At 42.3% G+C, this 24,326-nt stretch overlaps 1 protein-coding gene across 5 annotated transcripts in view; it reads left to right on the top strand.

Moving 5' to 3' along the window:
• The first annotated feature begins 5,716 nt into the window (after positions 1-5,716).
• GRIP1 (glutamate receptor interacting protein 1) overlaps positions 5,717-24,326 on the top strand; it is a 358,951-nt gene continuing 340,341 nt past the window's right edge. For all 5 annotated transcript variants that reach the window (XM_065419595.1, XM_065419580.1, XM_065419588.1 and 2 more), the window contains exon 1: positions 5,717-5,849. In XM_065419595.1, the coding sequence (XP_065275667.1) occupies positions 5,717-5,849 (133 nt within the window). The remainder of the gene's footprint in view (positions 5,850-24,326) is intronic.

The raw sequence follows: 24,326 nt of genomic DNA, 5'->3' as shown, positions 1-24,326 counted from the left end.
AGATATGAATAGTTGTTGTAGTGATACACTAAGGTGTATCAGTAGGGCCCGACCAAATTCACGGCCGTGAAAAATGTGTCACGGACCGTGAAATCTGACTATTGTAGGGGAGACCAGATTTTACAGAGTTGGGCAGCCGGAGAGCAGCGGCTGCTGGGAGGGAGCCCAGGTCTGAAGGCAGTGTCGCCGACAACAGCAGCATAGAAGTGAGGTGGCATGGTATTGGGGGAGGGGGGTTCGGTCACTTTTTGGGGAAGGCAGGACTAGTCTTACAGGTGGGCGAGTGGGCAACCGCCCAGGGCCGCATGATGGGGGCGGGGGGGGGGGGAAAGTACCGTGGTCACCCCTCTCCTCCCTCCTCCCTCCCCACAGCCAGCCCAAGGCCACTTTAACTCGCAAGCGCTGGACTCTGGGTGCTGTCCTGGACAGGCTGAGGAGGGACAGGACTTCCTCTTCCTCTGCATGAGACACTCCCGAGGTCGGAATAGACCCATCTCCAGGAACCTCCCGTGGTTGCAGGAAGCTCAGTGGCTGCTGGCTGGGAGTCCAGCTCTTAAGGGAGTGTGGCTGCCATAGCAGTGCAGAAGTGAGTGTGGCATGGCATGATATGGTGTTTCTACCCTTACTTCTGAGCTGTTGCTGGAGGTGGCGGTGCCTTCAGAGCTGGGTACCTGGCCAGCAGCTGCCCTCCGGCTGCCCAGCTCTGAAGACAGCAGCACAGAGTACGGGTGGCAATACTGCGACCCCCCTACAATAACCTTGCGACCTCCCCACCACTCCATGACCCTATTTTGGGTTGGTACCCCCACAGTTACAATACTGTGAAATTTCAGATTTAAATATCCGAAACCATGAAATTTATGATTTTTAAAATCATATGACCGTGAAATTGACCAAAATGGACCATGAAATTGACCAAATGGGCACTATGTATCAGAGTATGGGCTCCCTCCTGCCCAGCTTAGAAATTGTACAGGTATCTGCCCTCAACTTCTCATGCCTTACAAGGAGTGCAAGAACCTCTTCCCAGCTGCTGGTCTCCCTATCTGTTTGCAGCAATATATTTTAGTATATTTTTTCACTACCTTGCTAAGTTAGCCATACACTTGTGCACAATGAATCCTTCCTTAGCTATGCACTTTACAAGCTTAGTGAGGAAAAGTCTACTGTGCAAGCTCAGTATGCAATTTTCAAAAGCTCAAAACTTAAAGTAAAACCAGTTTTTTTAGAAAATCGGCAGGCAGTTGGTGTGCTAGAACTGCTGCTGCTTACACGATGCAGTGTTGTTGTAGCTGTGTAAGCCCCAAGATATTAGACATGATGGGTGAGGTAATATCTTTTCTTGGATCAACTACTGTTGGTGAGAGAGACAAGCTTTTGAGCTACCCTGAGCTCTTCTTCAGGTCTGGGAAAGGTTCTACAGACCTATATCAGTACAACTGCATTGCTCAGGGGTGTAAAACACCCACACTCCCGAGTGACGTCATTATAGCAACCTAACCCTCTTGTAGACAGCACTACCTTGACAGGGGAGAGCTTCACCCACACCCACTGACCTAGCTACCGCCTCTCAGGGAGGTGGATTAACTATGTGAATGGGAGAACAGTCTTCACTAAAGCACTGTACATGAACTGTAGCACTTTCAGGAACATAAGCCCTAAGAGTGTCACAGCTAAATACAAAATCAATCAGATAGTTTAGCATACGCAGTTAGCACATATTTTAAGGGACCATTCAAGGTGAAGTGGCCCATTAACATTGCTGTAGTCACAGGACAAAAAGGGAGGTGGTTATATCACCTGTTGAAATAAGCCATAAATGTGGTGTCTTGATTAAGACCCTGATTTTTAGTGTCTGGTAAAGCTATGAATTTAAGCTCCCAGGCTCATCTTTTGAAAATGTTGTTCAGGTTTCCTTTGAGGATGAGGACTGATAGGTCAGATAGAGTGATTGCTTTGTGAAAAGTGTTCACCCACAGGTGATAGGGTGTTTTTCTCGCTGAACATTTTCCTGTGTGAGTTCATTTGAGAGCATAGTGATTGGTTTCACACACACAGGTGTTATTGAGGCATTTAGTGCACTGGATGAGGTACACCACCTATTGTGATAGGCATGTGCAGGACCCATCATAGGTGCCGACTCTGTGGGTGCTGAGCACCCACTGGTAGCCCCCATACCAGAACATCCCCCTCCCCCCAGCACCTCCTGCCCACTGGCAGGCCCCACAGATCTGTGGTTCCCCCTCCCTCCTAGCGCCTACTGCCTGCCACAGATCAGCTGTTTCACGGTGTCAGGAGGTGCTGGGGGGAATGGGGGAGGACTGAGGGCACAGCACACTTGGGGGAGGGGGAAAACTGGGCAAGGAAGGGGTGGGGCGGGGCCTTGGGGGAAGGGGTGGAGTGGGGGCGGGGCCTGGGTGGAGCTGGGGGAGAGCACCCCTCGGCAGATTAAGGCACCTCTGGGACCCATGGATCTTGAAAGGTGTGTTGTGAGGGTGTTGATCATTGTAGCAGTGGAGATATGTCTCGCTTATTACACTAGTCATGATTGTTTTGTTGTTACTTTATCTCCTCCTATTTGTTTTCTCAACCTATTATCTCTAGTCATGGGATTGACTGCAAGCTCTTTAGGTGTAGACTGTCCATGCATGTACAGTGCCTAGGACAATGGGACCCTCATCCCAGAGTGAGGCTCATTGTTACAACAGAACTAATAACAATAATAATAAAGAGAGGCCCATTTCCTCAGTGAAGGCCACATCCATGCCAAATTTCAATTTTCAACCCTTAGCCACTCGTACTGTAAGGCAGTTAAAAAGTCTCAAAGTTTGTTTTATATTGGGGAAAGTTATGTTTTCTTCACCCCCCCATATTTAAAAATAGCTGAACCATTTTTACTTAGTTGCTTAAAAAAAAATCACCTTTAGGTAGAGCCCAAGTCTTGCGGGGGTGGGTGGGCACTCCACGAATTTTGGTAAGTCATCACGGGCTGCAGATTTCTACTATATTAATGGAGGGGGTCTGAGGTCTGGGAGAGAGTTTGGGTGCAGGAGGGGGTTCTGACTTGGGGCAGGGGGTTGGGGTGCAGGAGGGGGTGCGAGATGCAGGCTCTGGCCGGGAGGCACTTACCACAGGTGGCTCCCAGCCAATGGCGCAGCAAGGCTCAGGCAGGCTGACTGCATGATGTGGCCCCACGCCGCTCCCGGAAGTGGCCGACTGCTGCTGGCATGTCTCTGCACGCCCCTTGGGGGGAGGAGGCAGTGGGTCTCTGTATGCTGCCCCCGCCCGCAAGCACTTCCCCACAGCTCACATTGGCTGATTTCCAGCCAATGGGAGCTGTGAGGACAGTGCTGGGGGTGGGGGCAGCGTGTGGAGCCGCCTTCTTCACTTCCCTCCGCCCCCAATCCAGAGGCGTGCAGAGACATGCCAGCAGCAGTCGGCCACTTCCGGAGAGCGGCGTGGGGCCACGGCAGGCAGACAGCCTGCCTTAGCACCCCGCTGCGCCATGGGACTTTTAGCAGCCCGGAGATTGCGAGGGGGCAGCCAAAGAGCCCAGCGGGCCGAACAGAAATATTAGATGGGCCGGATCCAGCCCGCGGGCCGTATTTTGCCCACCCTTGATCTCAAAGGTGAATATTTCAGAAAGTTGTTAATATCTTATTGAAAAAGGGGTTGGGAGAGAGAGTTATAGACTGGGAGTATGTAAGCAATAATAATAATAAGACCTAACTCTGCAGGGGCGCCTGCCTCTCCTGCTATAATATAAGTATTTGCAGAAAAGGTGTCACAATTTTCATTTAATATGTTTTGTACTGTTTGGAAGCAGAATAGCAAAAAAGAGAGAGAAACTAAAACACTGGAGGATGCAGTGATCTGTTCATAAAAATGCCTATACAAAGTTTTATTACTTTTTAAAAAGTGTGACATTATGTTGTTTTCCATCATTTTATCACGCAATCTCAGTGTTCAGGAATGTAACAAAAAATAATTTCTATATGAGAGCTATGATACTTGGCTATGTCTGTACTACAAGCTAAGGGTGTGAAGATTCCCCTGCTTGTGTACAAATACTCCCAGGAGCTTGACAAGAGCTAGCACAAATATAAATAGTGTAACAGCAGTAGCATGCATGGGCAGTGGAAGCGAAGACATGGCTTAGCTGTGCCAAGTAGGTACCCTCTGATTTCAGGAGTGTTTGTACAGGGCATGGCTTAGTTCACCTCTACTGCAGCTACACTACTGATACTCACACTAGTTCTCATTGAACTATCATGAATATATGTACGCAAGCAGGAGAATCACACTCCTAGCTCGTAGTGTAGACATAACCTAAAATGAATTGAATTAGTGACTTGTTCATCAAATAACTATAGTGACCAGGCTTTCAAAGTAAATAATTGGGACTCCTCTCATAGGGTAAGGAGGAACAGGATATGTCCCGGTGGTAGGTAAGTAGGTACAAGATAATTTGACTGATGTGATTAATTGCATTCCAAACATGTGGCAACAGACTGGAGGTTTCCTACTTGTACAAAGACCTCACTCAGTTTACTGGAGTGGTGAGGTTACAAAACAAACTGGTAAATGTTCAACTGATTGGATTTGAATGGTCATTGCTTTTGTTCTCTCCTAAAGGAGGGGAATTTTGTCAAAAACGCTTGTGAAATTCCTGTCTTATCTTAGAGAATAATTGTGGAATGCAGAAACAAGTTGTCAGAAAAATGTGAGCACCTTTTCAGGCTTTTTGCTTACAGAACAGAGTTCTGCTTCATGTCTGGTTGGTTTGCTCTGTTTTTTTTGTTTTTTTTTCAAGTTTTACAACTCAGCTAGGATTTTAGATGAGTACAGTAAAGGGTAGGCAGTACGGTGTGGTCATGATGTAGCTTTCTTTGTTTGCATTACTGTATAGCTGTGCTGGATCTATAAGGAGCCTGTCTGTGAAGTGCATTTTAATATTTAGATCAAACAATGATTGGAATACATTAATGCCCTGTGGGTAAACGTGTCATTTTTAAGCAGCTGCCGAGCTTTCTCCCTGCTGCTCCAATTAACACATTCAGCGCACACACTTGTCGGTGAGTAGGCTGTGTATATGGATTAAACCACTTTGTTGTTTATTCATCCACCATGTGTGGTATCGGAAATGGATCAGCGTGGTTAACATTTTTAAAGCAAATGAAATCAAATGAGGTCTTGAGCATGTGCCACAGTAAACATCAGGGTAGTGATTAACAGGCTACAGAAAACCTGTTTTGCCTTCAGATATGGTTGAGTCCATTGACTAACATGTATCCCCGCCCCCCCAGCTCCTCTTCAAATGATGGAGACATAGGATAGTGAAATTTTAGTGCTGGGATTCCTCTTGCTGTCAGGCAGATCTTCTGAACTTTGTTCTGTTTTGTCTAAAAGCTGATTGTGATCAAACACTTCTCTTTGTTTCCTCCTTTACCTTGGTTGCAATATTTCAACATAAAAACAATGGATTTGATAAAGATCCTTTTAAAGGTAAAACAAAATGCTTTGTCATAACTGAAACTGTTGAGGCTTTTTTATTTTTTGTTTTGTTTTTTTAAATGGTATCAGAGTGGCTAGTGAAAGGGTGCAGCTCTCCATCTATATTTGCTGTTCGTTCATGCTCAAACAGCTTTTTGTGAAGCTTAGCTGCTAAGACCAGCAAAAGGTAAACTGGGCTGATAACTGTGCGCTGGTGAAAGAGATGGAACGTTTCTTGGGCTTTGTGAAGCAGATAAGAAGATCGCGAAGAAGAAAAGGCAAAAAGTACCGACCCGAGGAGGATTACCATGAGGGCTATGAGGATGTCTATTATTATGCTTCAGAGCATTTTCGAAGTAAGCACGGTGTAACCTAATGTTTTCTTGTTGTGATAAATATTCAATGTTGTTTTTAATTACAAATTGCTAACACTGGATAGATATCTACGTGTGAGCCTCATGCAGGTATTACAGGCATTAGACAACTATTATTTATTTGTCTAAATTTGCTGGTAGGAAATTAGAAAGAAAAGCTATAGTATTGTAGCTTTCAAATCAAGCAGGGTCTGTAGAAGTGGTTAATATTTCAGGTGCAGTTAATTGATTCTTACTGTTGCAAGCCTTTTGTTAGAGGACTTTGTGTTGTAAACTGATATGATAACCTTTTTAGAACACTTTTATATATAAATATAACTGCATTCATATTTCTACTACACTGCTTTTTAAAAAATAATTGCTCCTGCATAAGTTCAAGTTGATGATTAATATTTGTTGATTGCAAGTCTGTCCTTTGTGTCTGAACTGTGCCCTGATCTTTACAGTAGAAAGTAACTCAAGTGGGATTCTTTGCTGCTGCATGTTCAGAATTGCTTCAGGAATTAAGTAATCAGGGTCCCGTCCCCCCCCCCCTTAATTTGCTCTCAGACATCTGCAGTAGTAGCTATAAATCAAAATAGAATGCCTGTTTTTAAGACCCCTGCAAAAACTGTATTATAAACTGCAATAATTCACTGTACCTGTCTGTGTTCTGAGTTCCTGGTCTCTCTCTGACTTATCCCAATGGATTGGAAATGCCTGAGGGGACAATGGGAGAGAAGCTACTCACAGACATCTGAGTTTATTATGCCATTCTCTAATGGAAGGTGTTGACAGTATAATCAGTCATGCACAAAAATTATTTTTAAATAAGGTTGCTATTCTTTTGACCTGTGATTTGGGAGCTTTGCAGCAAAGAGTTAGTATTCTGCATTTTCCTGGCAACTTGAAGCTTAAATGTACTCTTACGTGTATGTACCATTCAAGTAGCTGTCAGTTTCCTTTTCCATCACTTACTCTTGTTTCCATCTGAGTAAAGTATGTTATGAAAAAATTACAATCTTTTTAGGGTTAAATGCTGAAAAATTGGATTGTAATTTAGAAAAAAACAAGTTTCTTCTTTCATGGAAATGCACGTAGTAAAAATGACTTAGACATAGTTCTGATCAACTGCAGCAAACTTTTTATGCTGGTCAAACAAGATGATTCACTTTTGGATAGGTCTAATATTTGTTGAATATATGATGTGTATATTTTGTTTGGGTGTTTAATGGGGCTGTCCTTAGTAATATTCTCTGACCTTTTTTTATAAGTGCTTATTGTTACACAAATTACATTAAAGTAATGTGTATGATTTACGTGCAACTGATTTGAGATCTGTTAAGCAAAGCACTTTCTTTTTAAAAAACATTATCATGGCAAGGTACCATCTTACAATTGTGTAACTCTACATCAGGAATATCAAATTTAAAACTATAAAACATTGTAGAATTTTAAAATGAAATAAGTTAATGAAAACATGCAACTTTTTAGCTTTCTTCTGCTCTATTAGTGTCACGCAAATCACATGACTATATATCAAATCAGTTGTGTTAAGCTAGTGTTTCCCTAGCAGATTGTAATAGAATATATTTTAACAAAAACAACCAAGCAAACCAACATCAAATGTATGTACCTATGATTTTATTAGCTAATTTTTAAAAAAAATAGCATGAGGCAACTGTGTGAATGGACCAAATGCTTAATAGTGATTACTCCTTTCTTTTTGACTCCTCTTAATAGAGTAAAATGATAAATATTTTTTCTACACACTTTAACCTGCCAAGGTCATGTACACAATAAATATTTTCAAGTGCATGTGTAGGCAATTTTGAAACTGGCATGTTCTCTGCCACTTTCATCAGTACTCATAATCCAGAGTTAAATAACCACCTAAAACATATTGCATAGTTCTGCCGTTGGATGCACATGGGGCTTGCAACTTCAAACAGCTACTTAATAAAATGTATTACAAGAGACTCAAACTCTAGAGATTTGACTGTTCATCAGTCATCAAATACCAGAGTCTTTTATTGAGATATCTCATCAAATGTAATTGCTTCTTAATGCTTCTTTTGTCTACTCTTTCAAGTACGTTATGTGTCACTGTTTTGGTGAATAGGTGTGATGTTCACTTAAATTATGTGCACATAATGTCAAGGAATGCTGCTGCTATTGCTAAAACTTTTGCTCTTTAACCTGCATTTCATGTAATTTATAAAATTAAATGTACATTCCACGTTTAAATATTACTTAACTATGCACCAGCAATTCACTGTTTACAGTGCAGGTTAAGAGGAATGACAAGCCTTTTAATAATGATTCCTTTGGCATTCCTTTATGGTTAGAAAATTCTTTGCATTGTTGAAAAGATCTTCTACTGTGTTTACTGATACAAATGTCAACAGCTCAGAGGAAATAGTGTACGCATTTCTTTTATGCCCTCTTCCTATTTGGACTTTTATGTCCAAAGAAATGTAAACATTTTAATTCTACTTAAATTTACCTACTGGAGCTGAGGATTCATTCAAACAATAATTTCACATGTGCAGTAATATTTCTCATGTTCTACGTGATATTACCCAGTGTATTTTATGTACACTGTTTAATATGAAATGCAAAAACTGTATTAAAATAACTCTAGGATCAAACAACCACACAAAAAGCAAGAAAATAGAGTTAAAAATGGAATAGGCCTCTGGGGATTTTGGATAAAAGTTGACCTTATTCTGTCCTTAACTTCCCCTTTTGTGCCTGGGTATTGTAGCTCATGCTAGATGGTATATAGCATCGCCACTCTTCTGAAGCCCTCTTCATGGAAAACCAGATGAGCTATACTGCTTCGGCACAATGGGGTGAACGAAGGGTAGTAATAGCGAAGACTCCCCTGGTAAAAGGATGGTCCCAACTTTGAATTTCCCCCTTTTTATCAAGTTTTTACTACAGCTCTATTTAATTTCATTTCCTTTAAGCTTTATTCGTAAAAGGCTAGCCTTATTTTGAGATGCCGCATGAGCTACATTATTTTTGTTAAAAGAACAAGGAGTACTTGTGGCACCTTAGAGACTAACAAATTTATTTAAGCATAAGCTTTCGTGGGCTAAAACCCACTTCATCGGATGCATGCAGTGGAAAATACAGTAGGAAGATATATATATATATATATATACAGAGAATGTGACAAAATGGGTGTTGCCATACCAACTATAACTAGTGTAATCAGTTAAGGTGGGCTATTGTCAGCAGGAGAAAAAAACTTTTGTAGTGAATTGCAGGTGTCACATTCATTTAAATGAGACGTAACTTTGTGACAATAATGGATAATGAAATTACTGCCCCAGGTACTCAGAAAACTTGGTGCTTATTACATAAGATGCCTGAGCAAGTGTTATATTCATCTTGTGCACCATTAAAACTCCACCACCCAACCTGTTCCTTTTAATGAAGCTTTGCATAATAAAAATCCTTTATTACATTATCTAGACTGCTTCTGAACAGTACGAATGTTACATAGTAGAGCTTCTTGGGACATTTTTGACATTGAAATATATTGTTTCGCCAAAACCGAAACATTTCACAAAGACGTATTGGTTTGATGAAGTTTCTAACGGGAAGATTTCTGAGTTCGAAGGCAATCTATTCACTTCTGACCAGAGAGGTAGACACACTAATCAGGAACTTAACCTTTTCAATCTGAAAATGGAGGGTTCCACACCATTCTGTTTTGTAAAAAAAAAAATACAAATTTTCATTCCAATGCAGAATGAAAATAACATAATATGGCCATACTGGGTCAGACCAATAGTCCATCTAGCCCAGTATCCTGTCTTCCAACAGTGGCCAATGCCAGGTGCTTCAGAGGGAATGAACAGAACAGGTAATCATCAAGTGATCCATCCTCTGTCTCCCATTCCCAGCTTCTGGCAAACAAGCTAGGGACACTTCAGAGCATAGTTTTGCATCCCTATCCATCCTGGCTAATAGCCATTGATGGACCTATCCTCCATGAATTTATTTAGTTCTTTTTTTGAACCCTGTTATAGTCTTGGCCTTCACAACATCCTCTGGCAAGGAGTTCCACAGGTTGACTGTGAGTTGTGTGAAAAAATACTTTTTTGTTTGGTTTAAACCTGCTGCTTATTAATGTCATTTGGTGACCCCTAGTTCTTGTGTTATGAGAAGGAGTAAATAACACTTTCTTGTTTACTTTCTCCACACCAGTCATGATTTTATAGATCTCTATTGTATCCTTGCTTAGTCGTCTCTTTTTCAAGCTGAAAAGTCCCAGTTTTATTAAATCTCTCCTCATATGGAAGTGGTCCCATACCTCTAATAATTTTTTTGCCCTTTTCTGTTCCTTTTCCCATTCCAGTGTATCTTTTTTGAGATGGGCAACCAGATCTGCACATGGTATTAAGATGTGGGCATACCATGGATTTATATAGAAGCAATATGATGTTTTCTGTCTTATTATCTATCCCTTTTCTAATGATTCCCAACATTGTTGGCTTTTTAGACGCCCGCTGCACAATGAATGAATATTTTCAGAGAACTATCCACAATGACTCCAAGATCTCTTTCTTGAGTGGTAACAGCTCATTTAGATCCCATCATTTTGTATGTATAGTTGGGATTATGTTTTCCAGTGTGCATTACTTTGCATTTATCAACATTGAATTTCATCTGCCATTTTGTTGGCCAGTCGCCCTGTTTTCTGAGATCGCTTTGTAATGCTTTGCACTATGCTTTGGACTTAACTATCTTGAGTAGTTTTGTATCATCTGCAAATTTTGCCACCTCACTGTTTACCCCTTAATAAATATCATAACCTTGAAAGTTGTAACTTAATGGAGTTGGCATCCTCTAACCTTCTCTATTACATAGTCAATACGGAGGCACCATTTAGTTTTACAATTAAAAAAAAAAAATCCCTACTCAAAATCCTGAATGATCTATGATTTTTGCCTCTGTCAACCAGCAAGTTTCAGCAGATTATAGTTTGAAACGGCTGATACTAAATTGTGAAAAATAAAACTTTGACAAAATATTGTATTTGTAGTAACAATGCCCTAGTGGCATTTGCAATATAAAAGGATCACAGTTTGGCTTCTGAACTGGGTTGTAACTTTCATTGCAGATTGATTACGGAATGTTATTTATTGTTTGTATGCTCAGTACTCAGGACAGGGTAATACCAGAAGTAAGTATATAACTAGCCTATGCTACAGTTTTGTTAGACTCCAAAAAGCATCTGCTGGTGACCATGATATTAGGTCTTTGTGGAGACGATGGTTTTAAAGGGGGGAAATTTTAGGAGAATTTCACATCCTTATCTCAGGTGCAGAGGGAACTACTACAGGATATACAATAAACAGTTAGTAAAAATTATGTAGCATTATTGCATTTTTAGAGCTAAAGTACTTTGAAAAGTAGGTAGGCATGTGCTTAGCTATTTCTCAATGTAAACTCAAAAGGCTCCAGTTTGTAGAAAGTAAATGTATAACTATAAGTTCTCATTTTAAGACAAAGAACATTGTGTGCATGTTTTGTTATGTTTTGTTTTTTCTCAATTCTTATACATGTCAGATTATAAAATTTGCTTGTTTACATTTATTAAAGATTAGGCCACTGGATTACCAGAAATCTCACAGCATAGCATGTATAAATTATATAAAGATATGTAATATTTCTTTTGATGCCTTAATACTGTTTTTCGGAACAATAAAATATTTTAGAGAGACACTTTGGCCACCTCCCCCAAAAGCCATTTTTGAGTGATAAAGCAGAAATGATGATGCATTGTTTGCTGTGTCAGTGATTTAACTGATTTACGTATTTTTGCCTCATTAGTACAAACCCATATAAGTAATTTTACTCACATGAGTAAGGTCAATAGAATTATTTGAGTGGGTAAAGTTACTCACATATCTGTTTGCAGGATCAGGAACTTATTTGGTAGAAAATGTCATATCCAAGTGGTAATCTGTATGTCAAATTTTAGCCTGCTGTCATTTGTAATGGTCAAGATATTTAACACTGAAAGTTAAGAATTCTAAATGAGTAGTATTAACATATTATGTAAAGATTGTGTAGCATATACTTAATAGTGACTATTAAAATTTAAATTATTTGGTAGTTTCAGAATATCATTCAATATTCAAAAACACCAAAGAACACCAAATATGTGTGTGTGTGTGAAATTGCTAATGTACAGAATGGTCATACATGAGTTTTTGTGCTTAACGATAAGTATGTGCTTAAGTGCCTTGTTAGATCCATGTCTAGCTAAGCACTCACTTAGGGAACCATAAAAATGCTAATGTTACAACAGTTTGCCAAACCTGATGATCTGAAATGTACAGAATTAATTCAGAGACAACGTGACAATTGTGTGTACAAAAATTAATTGGATCAGTTAGATGTTTTCAAGCTGAAATCTGCCTAAAGCTGGCATCAGCTACTTGTAATGGAAACTCAGGCCCCGGTTCTGAATTGGAGAACTCTATCCAAGCCATGCTAGAGCAAATCTTTGGTGAAAAAGAAGACCTAAAGGCCTTTCCAGGGGGCATAGATGCAAAATGAATAAATCTGAGATTGAGTCAGAAGTAGCAGTCCTCAGGCTATCTGGAGGGCCACATGGTGCTGACTCTTCTCCTTGTTTCCAACTGCTTCCATGGGCTCTTTGTCCGGCAAAGAGGAGCTTGGACACCTTTAAAGGCAACTGGAAATGAGGAGCCAATTTAGCTGTCTTTACTAGGTACCACTGCTACCAGAACTGCTCTCAGGGTCAGCTGTGGGATGGTAGCCACCAGCCAGAGACAGATATTGAGGGGAGAAGGGAATGAAGCAACAGGGAAGTATGTGCAGTGAGAGAAGAGCAGCCCTTGCCAACAACGAAGCATGCATGCAGTGAGACAAGGCAGAATTAATAGGGTGACCATATTTCCCAAAGAGAAAACAAGACACCCCCAGCCACTCACCTGAGGCCCCCCTTTGCTCTTGCTGGTCGCTGAAATCCTGCTCCCCGCACCCCCTGCAAGGCTGTTGCCCCTCACTGGAACCCTGTGGGACCCCTCTGTACTGGAATGTTCTCTCCCCGCCCCCCAGCCCTGCCTCTCCCCCCACAAGGGGCTGACATTTCCGCTTGTCCCCCGCATGGTCCTCTGCATCACGCCTGACTTTTTTAACAAAGGTGGGCATTTGTCCTGTTTGCTAACTTGATCAGTTGGCAAGAGCAAGAGCAAATGGGACAAATGCCTCTTTTTTTTGGGGGGGGGGGAGGGGGGAGTCGGGACGACCAAGACAGGGCTTAAAAAAGGGGCTATCCCGGCCAAAACTGGATGTATGGTCACCTTAATATTAAACTTGTGATAACCCCTTGGAATTTACACTTTGGGAGGTCAGGGAGAGACTCTCTGCAGAAAAACTGCAAAGGTTAAGGTAGTCTTCGCAGAGAATAATGTGCAAGACTATGGCATGAACTTCTGCCACTAGGAAAATCTTATATGGAAATGTCTTTGCATTCCCTAACCTGACACTTGAAAAATAACTTTGTGCTGATAAAGCTAATTAGGTCAAATTGTAGACCAGACCTATTATCAAAATAACTCTAACCCTAAACCTGTACTAAGGAAAGTGACATACCTCAGTTATGTGTTCTGATTTTTTTTTTAAATTCTTATTGGTTAAATCACATATTACTTGCTAATGACAAAGGTTAGTCAGCTTTCATCCGCATAGGCAGTTATTTATCACCAATGTGTTCCTAAATGTTAGCAGAGGCACACACATATATATATATATATATATTAGGGCTGTTGATTAATTGCAGAGTGTTGTGAGTTCAATCCTTGTGGGGGCCATTTAGGGATCTGGGGCAAAAAATCTGTCTGGGGATTGGTCCTGCTTTGAGCAGGGGGTTGGACTAGATGACCTCCTGAGGTCCCTTCTAACCCTGATATTCTAACTCATGCAATTAACTCAAAAAAATTAATTGCAATTAATTGCAGTTTTAATCACAGTGTTAAATAATAGAATACCAATTGAAAGTTATTAAATATTTTTGGATGTTTTTCTACATTTTCAAATATATTGATTTCAATTAGAACACAGAATACAAAGTGTACACTGCTCACTTTATTGTTTTTGATTACAAATATTTGCACTGTAAAAATAAGAAACAAAAGAAATTGTATTTTTCAGTTCACCTCATACAAGTACTGTATTGCAATATCTTTATCGTGAAAGTGCAATTTACAAATGTAGATTTTTTTGTTTTGTTACATAACTGTACTCAAAAACAAAACAATGCAAAACTTTAGAGCCTACAAGTCCACTCAGTCCTGCTTCTTGTTCAACCAATTGCTAAGACAAACAAGTTTGTTTACATTTACGGGAGATAATGCTGCCCACTTTTTATTTACAATGTCACCAGAAAGTGAGAACAGGCATTCAGATGGGACTTTTGTAGCTGGCATTGCAAGGTATTTACGTGCTAGATATGCTAAACATTCGTATGCCCCTTCATGCTTCGGCTATAATTCCAGAGGACATGCTTCCATGTTGATGACACTCATTAAAAAAATAATGCATTAATTAAATTTGTGACTGAACTTTGGGGAGAATTGTATGTTCCCTCCTCTGTTTTACCCTCATTCTGCCATATATTTCATGTTATAGGAGTCTCAGATGATGATGTTGTTCATTTTAAGAACACTTTCACTGCAGATTTGACAAAAGGCAAAGAAGGTACTAATGTGAGATTTCTAAAGATAGCAACAGCACTTGACCCAAGGTTTAAGAATCTGAAGGGCCTTCCAAAATCTGAGAGGGTCGAGATATGGAGCATGCTTTCAGAAGTCTTAAAAGAGCAACACTCCAATGCAGAAACTACAAAACTCAAACCACCAAAAAAGAGAATCAACCTTCAGCTGGTGGCATCTGATTCAGATGATGAAACTGAACATGTGTTGGTCCGCACTGCTTTGGATTGTTATCGAGCAGAACCCATCATCAGCGTGGACTCATGTCCTCTGGAATGGTGGATGAAGCATGAAGGGACATATGAATCTTTAGCGCATCTGGCATGTAAATATCTTGTGATGCTGGCTGCAACAGTGCCATGCAAACTCCTGTTCTCACTTTCAGGTGACATTGTGAACAAGAAGCAGGCAGCATTATCTCCTACATGTAAACAAGCTTGTTTATCTCAGTGATTGACTGAACAAGAAATAGGACTGAGTGGACTTGTAGGCTCTAAAGTTGTGCATTGTTTTATTTTTGAATGCAGTTATTTTTGTACATAATTCTACATTTGTAAGTTCAACTTTCATCATAAAGAGATTGCAGTACTTGTATTAGATGAATTGAAAAATACAATTTCTTGTTTTTTTTAGAGTGCAAATACTTGTAATCAAAAATAAATATAAAGTGAGCACTGTACACTTTGTGTTGTAATTGAAATCATTATATTTGAAAATGTAGAAAACATCCATAAATATTTAACTAAATGGTATTCTATTATTGTTTAACAGTGTGATTAATATTTTTAATCACACAATTAATCACGATTAATTTTTTAAATTGCTTGACAGCCCTTATATACATTGTGCAGAGGAAGGCTGATAGTTTTAGAGCAGTGATTGTCAACCAAGGTATGCATACCCCTGTGGGTATGTAGAGGTTTTCCAGGGAGTACATCAATTCCTCTAGATAATTGCCTAGTTTTACAACAGGCTACATAAAAAGCACTAGTGAAGTCAGTACAAACTAAAATTTAATGCAGACAATGACTTGTTTATACTGCTCTATATACTGTATACTGAAATGTAAGTACAATATTTATATTCCAGTCAATTTATTTTATAATTATATGGTAAAAATAAGAAAGTAAGCAATTTTGCAGTAATAGAGTACTGTGTCCCTTTTGTATTTTTATGTCTAAGCATATAAGCAAATAGTTTTTAAGTGAGGTGAATCTTGGGGGTACGCAAGACAAATCAGAAGAATCCTGAAAGTGGAAAGACTGAGACACTGGTTTAGAGTTCTCAGTACACATTATCTCTATATCTGGGAATTAAAGCGTTTTTGTTTTGTTTTAGATCTTGTTTTCTTATATTATAAAATTAAAGGGAAAATATCCAAACTAGTTTACTTAAAAAGTGAAGCTAAACAATGACCAGAAAGAACCCCAAACTACTACAAATCTGTTTTTTGACTTGTATAACTTCACAGATTAAATTTTCAAAACCACTCTGTGTTGACCTCACTCTGCTCCTACAGAAGTCAATGGGGGAACTTTGTCATGGACTTCAATGGGAGCAGTTAGAACTAACTAAATTCTGCTGGGAACCCAAATTATGTTGCTTTGCACTGCAAGATAGACTTTTTAAAGGGAATGCCTAAAACTTTGCAGTTATGGTAGCGCTACTGAGTTCTGTTAGAATGATAATAGTGGTGACCTGTGTTGCTGTATAAGCAGGGCCGGTGCAAGGATGTTTCGCGCCCTAGGCGAAACTTCCACCTTGCGCCGTCCCCGAGCCCTGCGGCAGCTCCCCGCCCCCCCGCCCTGAGGCACCCCCCCCGTGGCAGCTCCCCCCCCCCCAGGGAGCCGTGCGGCAGCTCCCCACCCCAGCTCACCTCTGCTCTGCCTCCTCCCCGAGCCCTGCAGCAGCTCCCCCCCCCCGCCCTGTGGCAGCTCCCCCCCCGCCCCCGCCCGGGGAGCCGTGCGGCAACTCCCAGCCCACCTCTGCTCCGCCTCCTCCCTGAGCATGCTGTCGCTGCTCCACTTCTCCCGCCTCCCAGGCTTGTGGCACCAATCAGCTGTTTGGTGCCGCAAGCCTGGGAGGGGGAGAAGCAGAGCGGGGCAGCGTGCTCAGGGGAGGAGGCGAAGCAGAGGTGAGCTGGGGCGGAGAGTTCCCCTGTGTGCCGCCCCCCCCCCCCCGTGTGCCACCCCCCCCCCCCCTTACTTGCTGCAGGCGGCCCTCCCTGCGCCCCCCTGCCCCAGCTCCATCCGTCTAAATGCCGGCGGCGACCGGGGCGGCCGAAGATCCGGCCACCGCGGTCGCCGCCGAAGAAAATGCCGCCCCCCAAATCCTAGCTTCCTAGGCGACCGCCTAGGTTGCCTAATAGGTTGCACCGGCCCTGATTGTAAGTCAGGCTGCCTTACAAGTGTCTTTCTGGGAGGTGCTGTGCTGATAGTGCTTTCTGGATAGCTGAAGCTGTCTGCCTCTTGCTGGCCAAGTTGCCATTGGCCAATCCCACCTGACTCTATTGGAAGTTTGGATTATCAGGGACTTTTTAAAAATCAGGCTGTGGTCAGAAACAGCCTAATTCTTCCCTGCATGGAAGATTCTCCCACCTTCATTTCATGAAGGATGTAAGGAATTCTTGTTTGCATTACATAGGTGGGTTTGTCATTGTTTTATTTTGGTTTTGTTTGTGGTTCTAAAAAGTTTGACATTCTGTTATTTTGTGTGATAATTAAGGGGTTGTGCATTGGTAGCTCAGGTTGTGTGGGTATTGAGGTTAAGGTACCTGTTTTTCATTATGCAAATAGCAGTGTTGCCAACTTTTGTGATTTCATTGCAAGTCTTGTGGTATTTGATTTTTTTCCTCCTAAAGTCCTAGCGCCTGGAGTCAAGTGAGTACACTTGAATCTCAGCTTCCATTTTTAAAAATAATTTTTCTCCCTCCTTCTTGTACCAACCTATTATGTACTTGAAAACTGTTATCATGTCCCCTCTCAGTCTCTTCTTCTCCAAACTAAACAAATTTTTTTCAATCTTCCCTAATAGGTCATGTTTTCTAGACCTTTAATCATTTTTGTTGCTGTTCTCTGGACTTTCTCCAATTTGTCCACATCTTTCCTGACATGTAGCACCCAGAACTGGACACAGTACTCCAGTTGAGGCCTAATCAGTGCAGAGTAGAACAGAAGAATTATTTCTCGTGTCTTGCTAATAGACAATCCCAGGACAATGTTTGCTTTTTTTGCAAGTGTTACACTGTTGACTCACATTTAGCTTGTGATCCACTATGACCCCCCCCCCCCCCCCCGATCCCTTTCTGCAGTACTACTTCCTAGGCAGTCATTTCCCATTTTGTATGTGTGCAATTGATTGTTCCTTCCTAAGTGGAGTACTTTGTATTTGTCCTTATTGAATTTCATCTTATTTACTTCAGACCATTTCTCCAGTTTGTTCAGATCATTTTGAATTTTAATCCAGTCCTCTAAAGCGCTTGCAACCCCTTCCCAATTCAGACATTTGCTGAGTAATGGTGTCCGTCCCTATACCAATCCTGTCTTTTCTCTCCATCAGCTTCTTCTCCCGGTCTACATCCTGCCATCCCCCATGCAGCGTCTTGTTCCAGTCCCAGTCTCCTTGCCCAGCCAGTTCTAGGTCATCCCTCAGGGCTCCCCATGCAAGTCCCAGTCTTCCCCCCATCCCAGCGCCCAATCTCTCTCTTCTCCCTCTCCCACAATCTCCGTTTCCAATCAGTCCCTGTCCCCACTCGCTCCAGCTCCTCAGCTGATCTGTCTGCTCCCCACCTCCCACCCCTGATCCCAATTCCACTCTTCCTCCCTCAAGCTTCTTGTCCCAATCTACTCCCTCTGCCACATCCCCCACCTTAAGTCTGTCTCTTGAGACCTCTGCATCCAATCAGGCCACTTCCTCCTCCACATTGCTTGGGCACCAGAAGCATTGAGAGTACAGGGGAGACAGACTTCCTTGGTCTCATTTTTTTTGCCAGGTGTCACAGTGGCCCACAACAGCCCATAACAGTATTTATAGGGAAAATCCACTGTGCCTCTGCAGCCCCATGATGGAGCGTGCTTTGTACAAATGGCATCCTGAGATAGTTTAGCCAACAAATTAATAAGTCTCTATTGAGCATGTGCAAACTGCCCCCCCCCGCCCCGCCCCGAAGTTTATAATTCGGCCAAATTTGCACTGTTTTTCATGGGGAAAGCAAAAGGCACATCCCTGGTGTCAGGATGACCCCCCCCCCCGACAAATTTAAAGTCCCTGCCCCCAAAGAATAGAGACACTAGAGCCAGGGCTGGCTCCAGCGTTTTTGCCGACCCAAGCCGGGGGGCGGGGGAGGGAAGCCGTGATTGGCGGCACTTCGGCAGCAGCTCTACCGCCGCCGCTTCATTCTTCAGCGGCAATTCGGCGGTAGGTCCTTCCCTCCAAGAGGGAGTGAGGGACCCGCCGCCGAAGAGCCGGACGTGCCGTCCCTTTCCGTTGGCCGCCCCAAGCACCTGCTTGCTGCGCTGGTGCCTGGAGCCGGCCCTGACTAGAGCTTCTCAGTGAAATGGCTGTATGCATTTTTTAACATGGAAAGAAACATTTCCCCCCTAATCTTGTTTGCAGTAACAGATGAACCATTTTTGCCCCAAAAAGCCTGAGACAGACACCCAGCAAGGAAAATTTCAGCCTAAAACATTTTAAGTTTGGCAATATTATAAGCAAATGAAAACAAGATCTTATAATATAAAGTATTGAAGAACCTTAAATATAGATAGCACTATCAGCTTTGCTTATAATATATTTTAGTGGCTGAACAATATCTATATAAGATAAATGACAAAATATTTTAAAGATAAACAGCTGCCTATTCTTTTTGATACTATACTATGCATGGCAATTATACCCTATTGAAGAAAATAGTAAAAATCCATTCAATCTTTGGAATTTCAGAGCAGGATGGCTGTAGCAGAATAGACAAAAAGCAGTAGGTAAAGTGTCTATCAGCGTTACTTTAGTTCATATAACTCAGTGTCAAAATCAATTCAGAGTATCCAGAGAGAAAAATAATCCTATCATTTTATATGCATGATGTAAGTTCACATATCGATGATAAATACTTGCACTTACACATTCACCACAGGAAACAGAAAGTTCAATGGCTGCCCACATCTCTAAATTCCCTTGTTTGAAATTGGGTTATCAGAAAAAGCTGATATAAATATATTGGACAGTAGAAACACATTGACTGCTCACTATTCTAAATGATTAGATGTGCAGTGTCATAGCAGCAAAGTAATTTCAAGAGAAGAGTAGCTACAGGGTGACATTTCTTATAAAAATATGTTTCTTGAGCTAAGGCATATGAAATTCTTTATTTCAACAGACAAGGAACAAGAGTTGGACTTGAGGGTGAAAGAAAGAACAATAGTACTGATAGTCTACATTCCTAATTGTTAGCAGAAAGAAGTTCCAATAGCTAGTGCAAAAAATTGAAGTACTGATGTCTGAGCCTGTTACCATTGTAGGCTTCTTCAAACTACATAAATAAACCAGTCTCCTTTAAATAACTATATGGAATAACTAGAATAGCATAAATCCAAAGTTCTATTAAACGTGCAATACAGGAAAGATTACACTTTTGTTCCCCCAAGTGACCTTCAATACTTGACTCTACCTAGCACAACAGAAGTATGGTTTTCCTACCTGCAGAGAACTACACATGTTATGGTGTCTCACTGACCAAATTGTATTATAAAACTGCATTGCTTAAGCAAGGACTCTATATAAATTCATATTTAATTAAACTACATAATTCATCTGTAGTTACTATTCAAACATTCATACACATCTGTGAGCAAAACAGAAGAAAAAATCCTCTTGGCTAGAAACATTTGATAAACATAAATGAAGATATAAAATAGCACATATTTTCTCCACACTGCTTTACTGTTTGGACCATGGAAAATGTTTTACAGACTCTTCTAAAAAGACTCATAAGTTTCTAAGGCTAGGTCTACACTACCTGCCTGAATCGGCGGGTAGAAATCGATCTCTTGGGGATCGACTTATCGCGTCTTGTCAGGACGCGACAATCGATCCCCGAACCGACGCGCTTACTCCACCAGCGGAGGTGGGAGTAAGCACCGTCGACTGGGAGCCGCGGCAGTCGATTTTGCCGCCGTCCTCACAACAGGGTAAGTCGGAACTGATACGTAGCTGAATTTGCGTATCTTAAATCGACCCCCCCCTGTAGTGAGGATGTAGCCTAAGACTTTCCCTTTTATAACAGCCTCCTAACAATCTCTATCTGTAAATGAGGATAATAGTACTTCCTAACTCATAGGGCAGTGGTCCTCAAACTGTGGGGCATGCCCCCTAGGGGGGCACAGAGGAATGTTCAGGGGGGCAGACAGCAGGGCCAGGGCCAGCCCCCAGGGGGGGCGGGGAAAGAGCGGAATGCTTCCAGCCCCACTCCGCCCACACACTAGCTCAGCCTCCAACCCCATTCAATCCCCAGTCCTGCTCTGCCTCTAGGACCAGCTCCACCCTCGTATCCTCTCCACCCCAAGCTCCACCCCCAGAGCAGCTCCAACCCCAGCTGCAGCTTCACTCTGCTGCCTGCTCCGCCCCCAGAGCAGCTCTGACCCTAGCTGCAGCTCTGACCACAGCCCCTTCTCCAGCCCCAGCCCAGCTCTGCCCTTATTCCCTCTCTGCCTCTAGCCCCAGCTCCACCCCTGTCCTCAGCTCCACCTGCAGCCCAAGCTCCACAGCTGAGGAAGCCTTGGCTGTGCAGTAATTCACGGCTGAGGATGTTAGGGAGATTCCCAAACCTGAGCCGTCCTTTGTAGCTGACAAATCTTAGGAATTGTCACAGAGTGAAGTGTTACTAGAGGAGGTTTTGGAATTAACTGATAAACTTAACAGGAATGAGTCACCGGGACCAGATGGCATTCACCCAAGAGTTCTGAAAGAACTCAAATGTGAAATTGCAGAACTATTAACTATGGTTTGTAACCTGTCCTTTAAATCAGCTTCTGTACCCAATGACTGGAAGATAGCTAATGTAACGCCAATATTTAAAAAGGGCTCTAGAGGTGATCCCGGCAATTACAGACCGGTAAGTCTAACGTCAGTACCGGACAAATTAGTTGAAACAATAGTAAAGAATAAAATTGTCAGACACATAGAAGAACATAAATTGTTGGGCAAAAGTCAACATGGTTTCTGTAAAGGGAAATCATGTCTTACTAATCTATTAAAGTTTTTTGAAGGGGTCAACAAACGTGGACAAGGGGGATCCAGTGGACATAGCGTACTTAGATTTCAAGAAAGCCTTTGACAAGGTCCCTCACCAAAGGCTCTTACGTAAATTAAGTTGTCATGGGATAAGAGGGAAGATCCTTTCATGGATTGAGAACTGGTTAAAAGACAGGGAACAAAGGGTAGTAATAAATGGTAAATTTTCAGAATGGAGGGGGTAACTAGTGGTGTTCCCCAAGGGTCAGTCCTAGAACCGATCCTATTCAACTTGTTCATAAATGATCTGGAGAAAGGGGTAAACAGTGAGGTGGCAAAGTTTGCAGACGATACTAAACTGCTCAAGATATTTAAGACCAAAGCAGACTGTGAAGAACTTCAGAAAGATCTCACAAAACTAAGTGATTGGGCAACAAAATGGCAAATGAAATTTAAGGAGGATAAATATAAAGTAATGCACATTGGAAAAAATAACCCCAACTATACATACAATATGATGGGGGCTAATTTAGCTACAACTAATCAGGAAAGAGATCTTGGAGTCATCATGGATAGTTCTCTGAAGACGTCCACACAGTGTGCAGCGGCAGTCAAAAAAGCAAACAGGATGTTAGGAATCATTCAAAAAGGGATAGAGAATAAAATGGAGAATATCTTATTGCCCTTATATGAATCCATGGTACGCCCACATCTTGAATACTGCATACAGGTGTGGTCTCCTCATCTCCAAAAAGATATACTGGCATTAGAAAAAGTTCAGAGAAGGGCAACTAAAATGATTAGGGATTTTGGAACGGGTCCCATATGAGGAGAGATTAAAGAGGCTAGGACTTTTCAGCTTGGAAAAGAGGAGACTAAGGGGGGATATGATAGAGGTATATAAAATCATAAGTGGTGTGGAGAAAGTGAATAAGGAAAAGTTATCTACTTGTTCCCATAATATAAGAACTAGGGGCCACAAAATGAAATTAATGGGAAGCAGGTTTAAAACAAATAAAAGGAAGTTGTTCTTCATACAGTGCACAGTCAACCTGTGGAACTCCTTGCCTGAGGAGGTTGTGAAGGCTAGGAGTATAACGGGGTTTAAAAGAGAATTAGATAAATTCATGGCGGTTAAGTCCATTAATGGCTATTAGCCAGGATGGGTAAGGAATGGTGTCCTTAGCCTCTGTTTGCTAGAGATGGATGGCCGGAGAGAGATCACTTGATCATTACCTGTTAGGTTCACTCCCTCTGGGGCACCTGGCATTGGTCACTGTCGGTAGACAGGATACTGGGCTGGATGGACCTTTGGTCTGACCCAGTATGGCCATTCTTATGTAATGGAGGAGGGCGTGGACAGATTCCGTTACTGTTAAGGGGGGGCACCACTGTCACAGGGTGCTGTGAGAATAAACATATTAAAGATTAAGCAACAGAGGGTCCTGTGGCACCTTTAAGACTAACAGAAGTATTGGAGCATAAGCTTTCGTGGATGAATGCCCACTTCATCAGACGCAAGTAACGGCTACCCCTCTGATATTAAAGATTGTGAGGCACTTAGATTCTATGATAATAAATAGAATATGATAAAGTGGGCCATATAAGTACAAGTACGATTGAGCAATTGATTAGCTCAGAATCTGAGCAATAGTATGCAAGCCAGGACCATGCTTATTGTGAAACAACAGCACTACACTTGAGCCAATGGCTGCCTGTAACACAAACAAACAGAGTTACAGACACAAAAATTGGTGGGCTTATATGTTCTGTTTTGCAGAAAACGCATTCTGCTGACAGCAGGTATCAGTGTGAACATGCAGAGTTTGAGTTTAAAGAATGGCTGAAAAGGTCGCAACGTTATTCAGAGAAACAAATACAACAAGTCCTAGTGCACAGGAAGTGCTTCGCAGCATGAAAAAAGGAGAGACCGTAGCTCCTCTATTGTCATTGGCCCTACTACCCTTTCTTCATTCACGTATCAGTGCGTGGGGATGCTCATGTCTACTGCTACCACTAAGGCTTGAATACATCTTGCCTTCCCAGCAGCGCTGTATTATTGCCTAGGCCTAGGGCGGCAAATTTGAAGGGGCGGAAGCTCCGCCCCGCCCCCCTGCTCCAGCTCACCTCCGCTTTCTCTGCAAGCGCGCTGCTGCGTCCTGTTTCTCTCCCCTCCCAGCACTTGCGCCGCGAAACAGCTGTTTCGCGGGGCAGGGAGGAGGGGGAACGCCGCGCGCTGGGGGAAGAGGCGGGGTCGGGGGCGGAGATTTGGGGAAGGGATCTAATAGGGGAAGGGAGGGGCGGAGTTGGGGCGGGGACTTTGGGGAGGGGGTTGAATGGGGGCGAGAAAAGGGCAGAGTCGGGGCGGGGCCAGGGCGGCAATTATTTCCCGGCCTAGGGGCGGCAAAATTATTAATCCGCCACTGCTTCCCAGACCATGCAATTGTGCCAGGGTTCTCTCAGATGAGAGACTGCACCCTTCCTGTAGGCT

Source organism: Emys orbicularis, chromosome 1, assembly GCF_028017835.1.
Source record: "Emys orbicularis isolate rEmyOrb1 chromosome 1, rEmyOrb1.hap1, whole genome shotgun sequence".
Lineage (NCBI taxonomy): Eukaryota > Metazoa > Chordata > Testudines > Emydidae > Emys > Emys orbicularis.
Note: the sequence above shows the minus strand (reverse complement) of the source record. Positions and strands in the feature narration are given on the sequence as shown.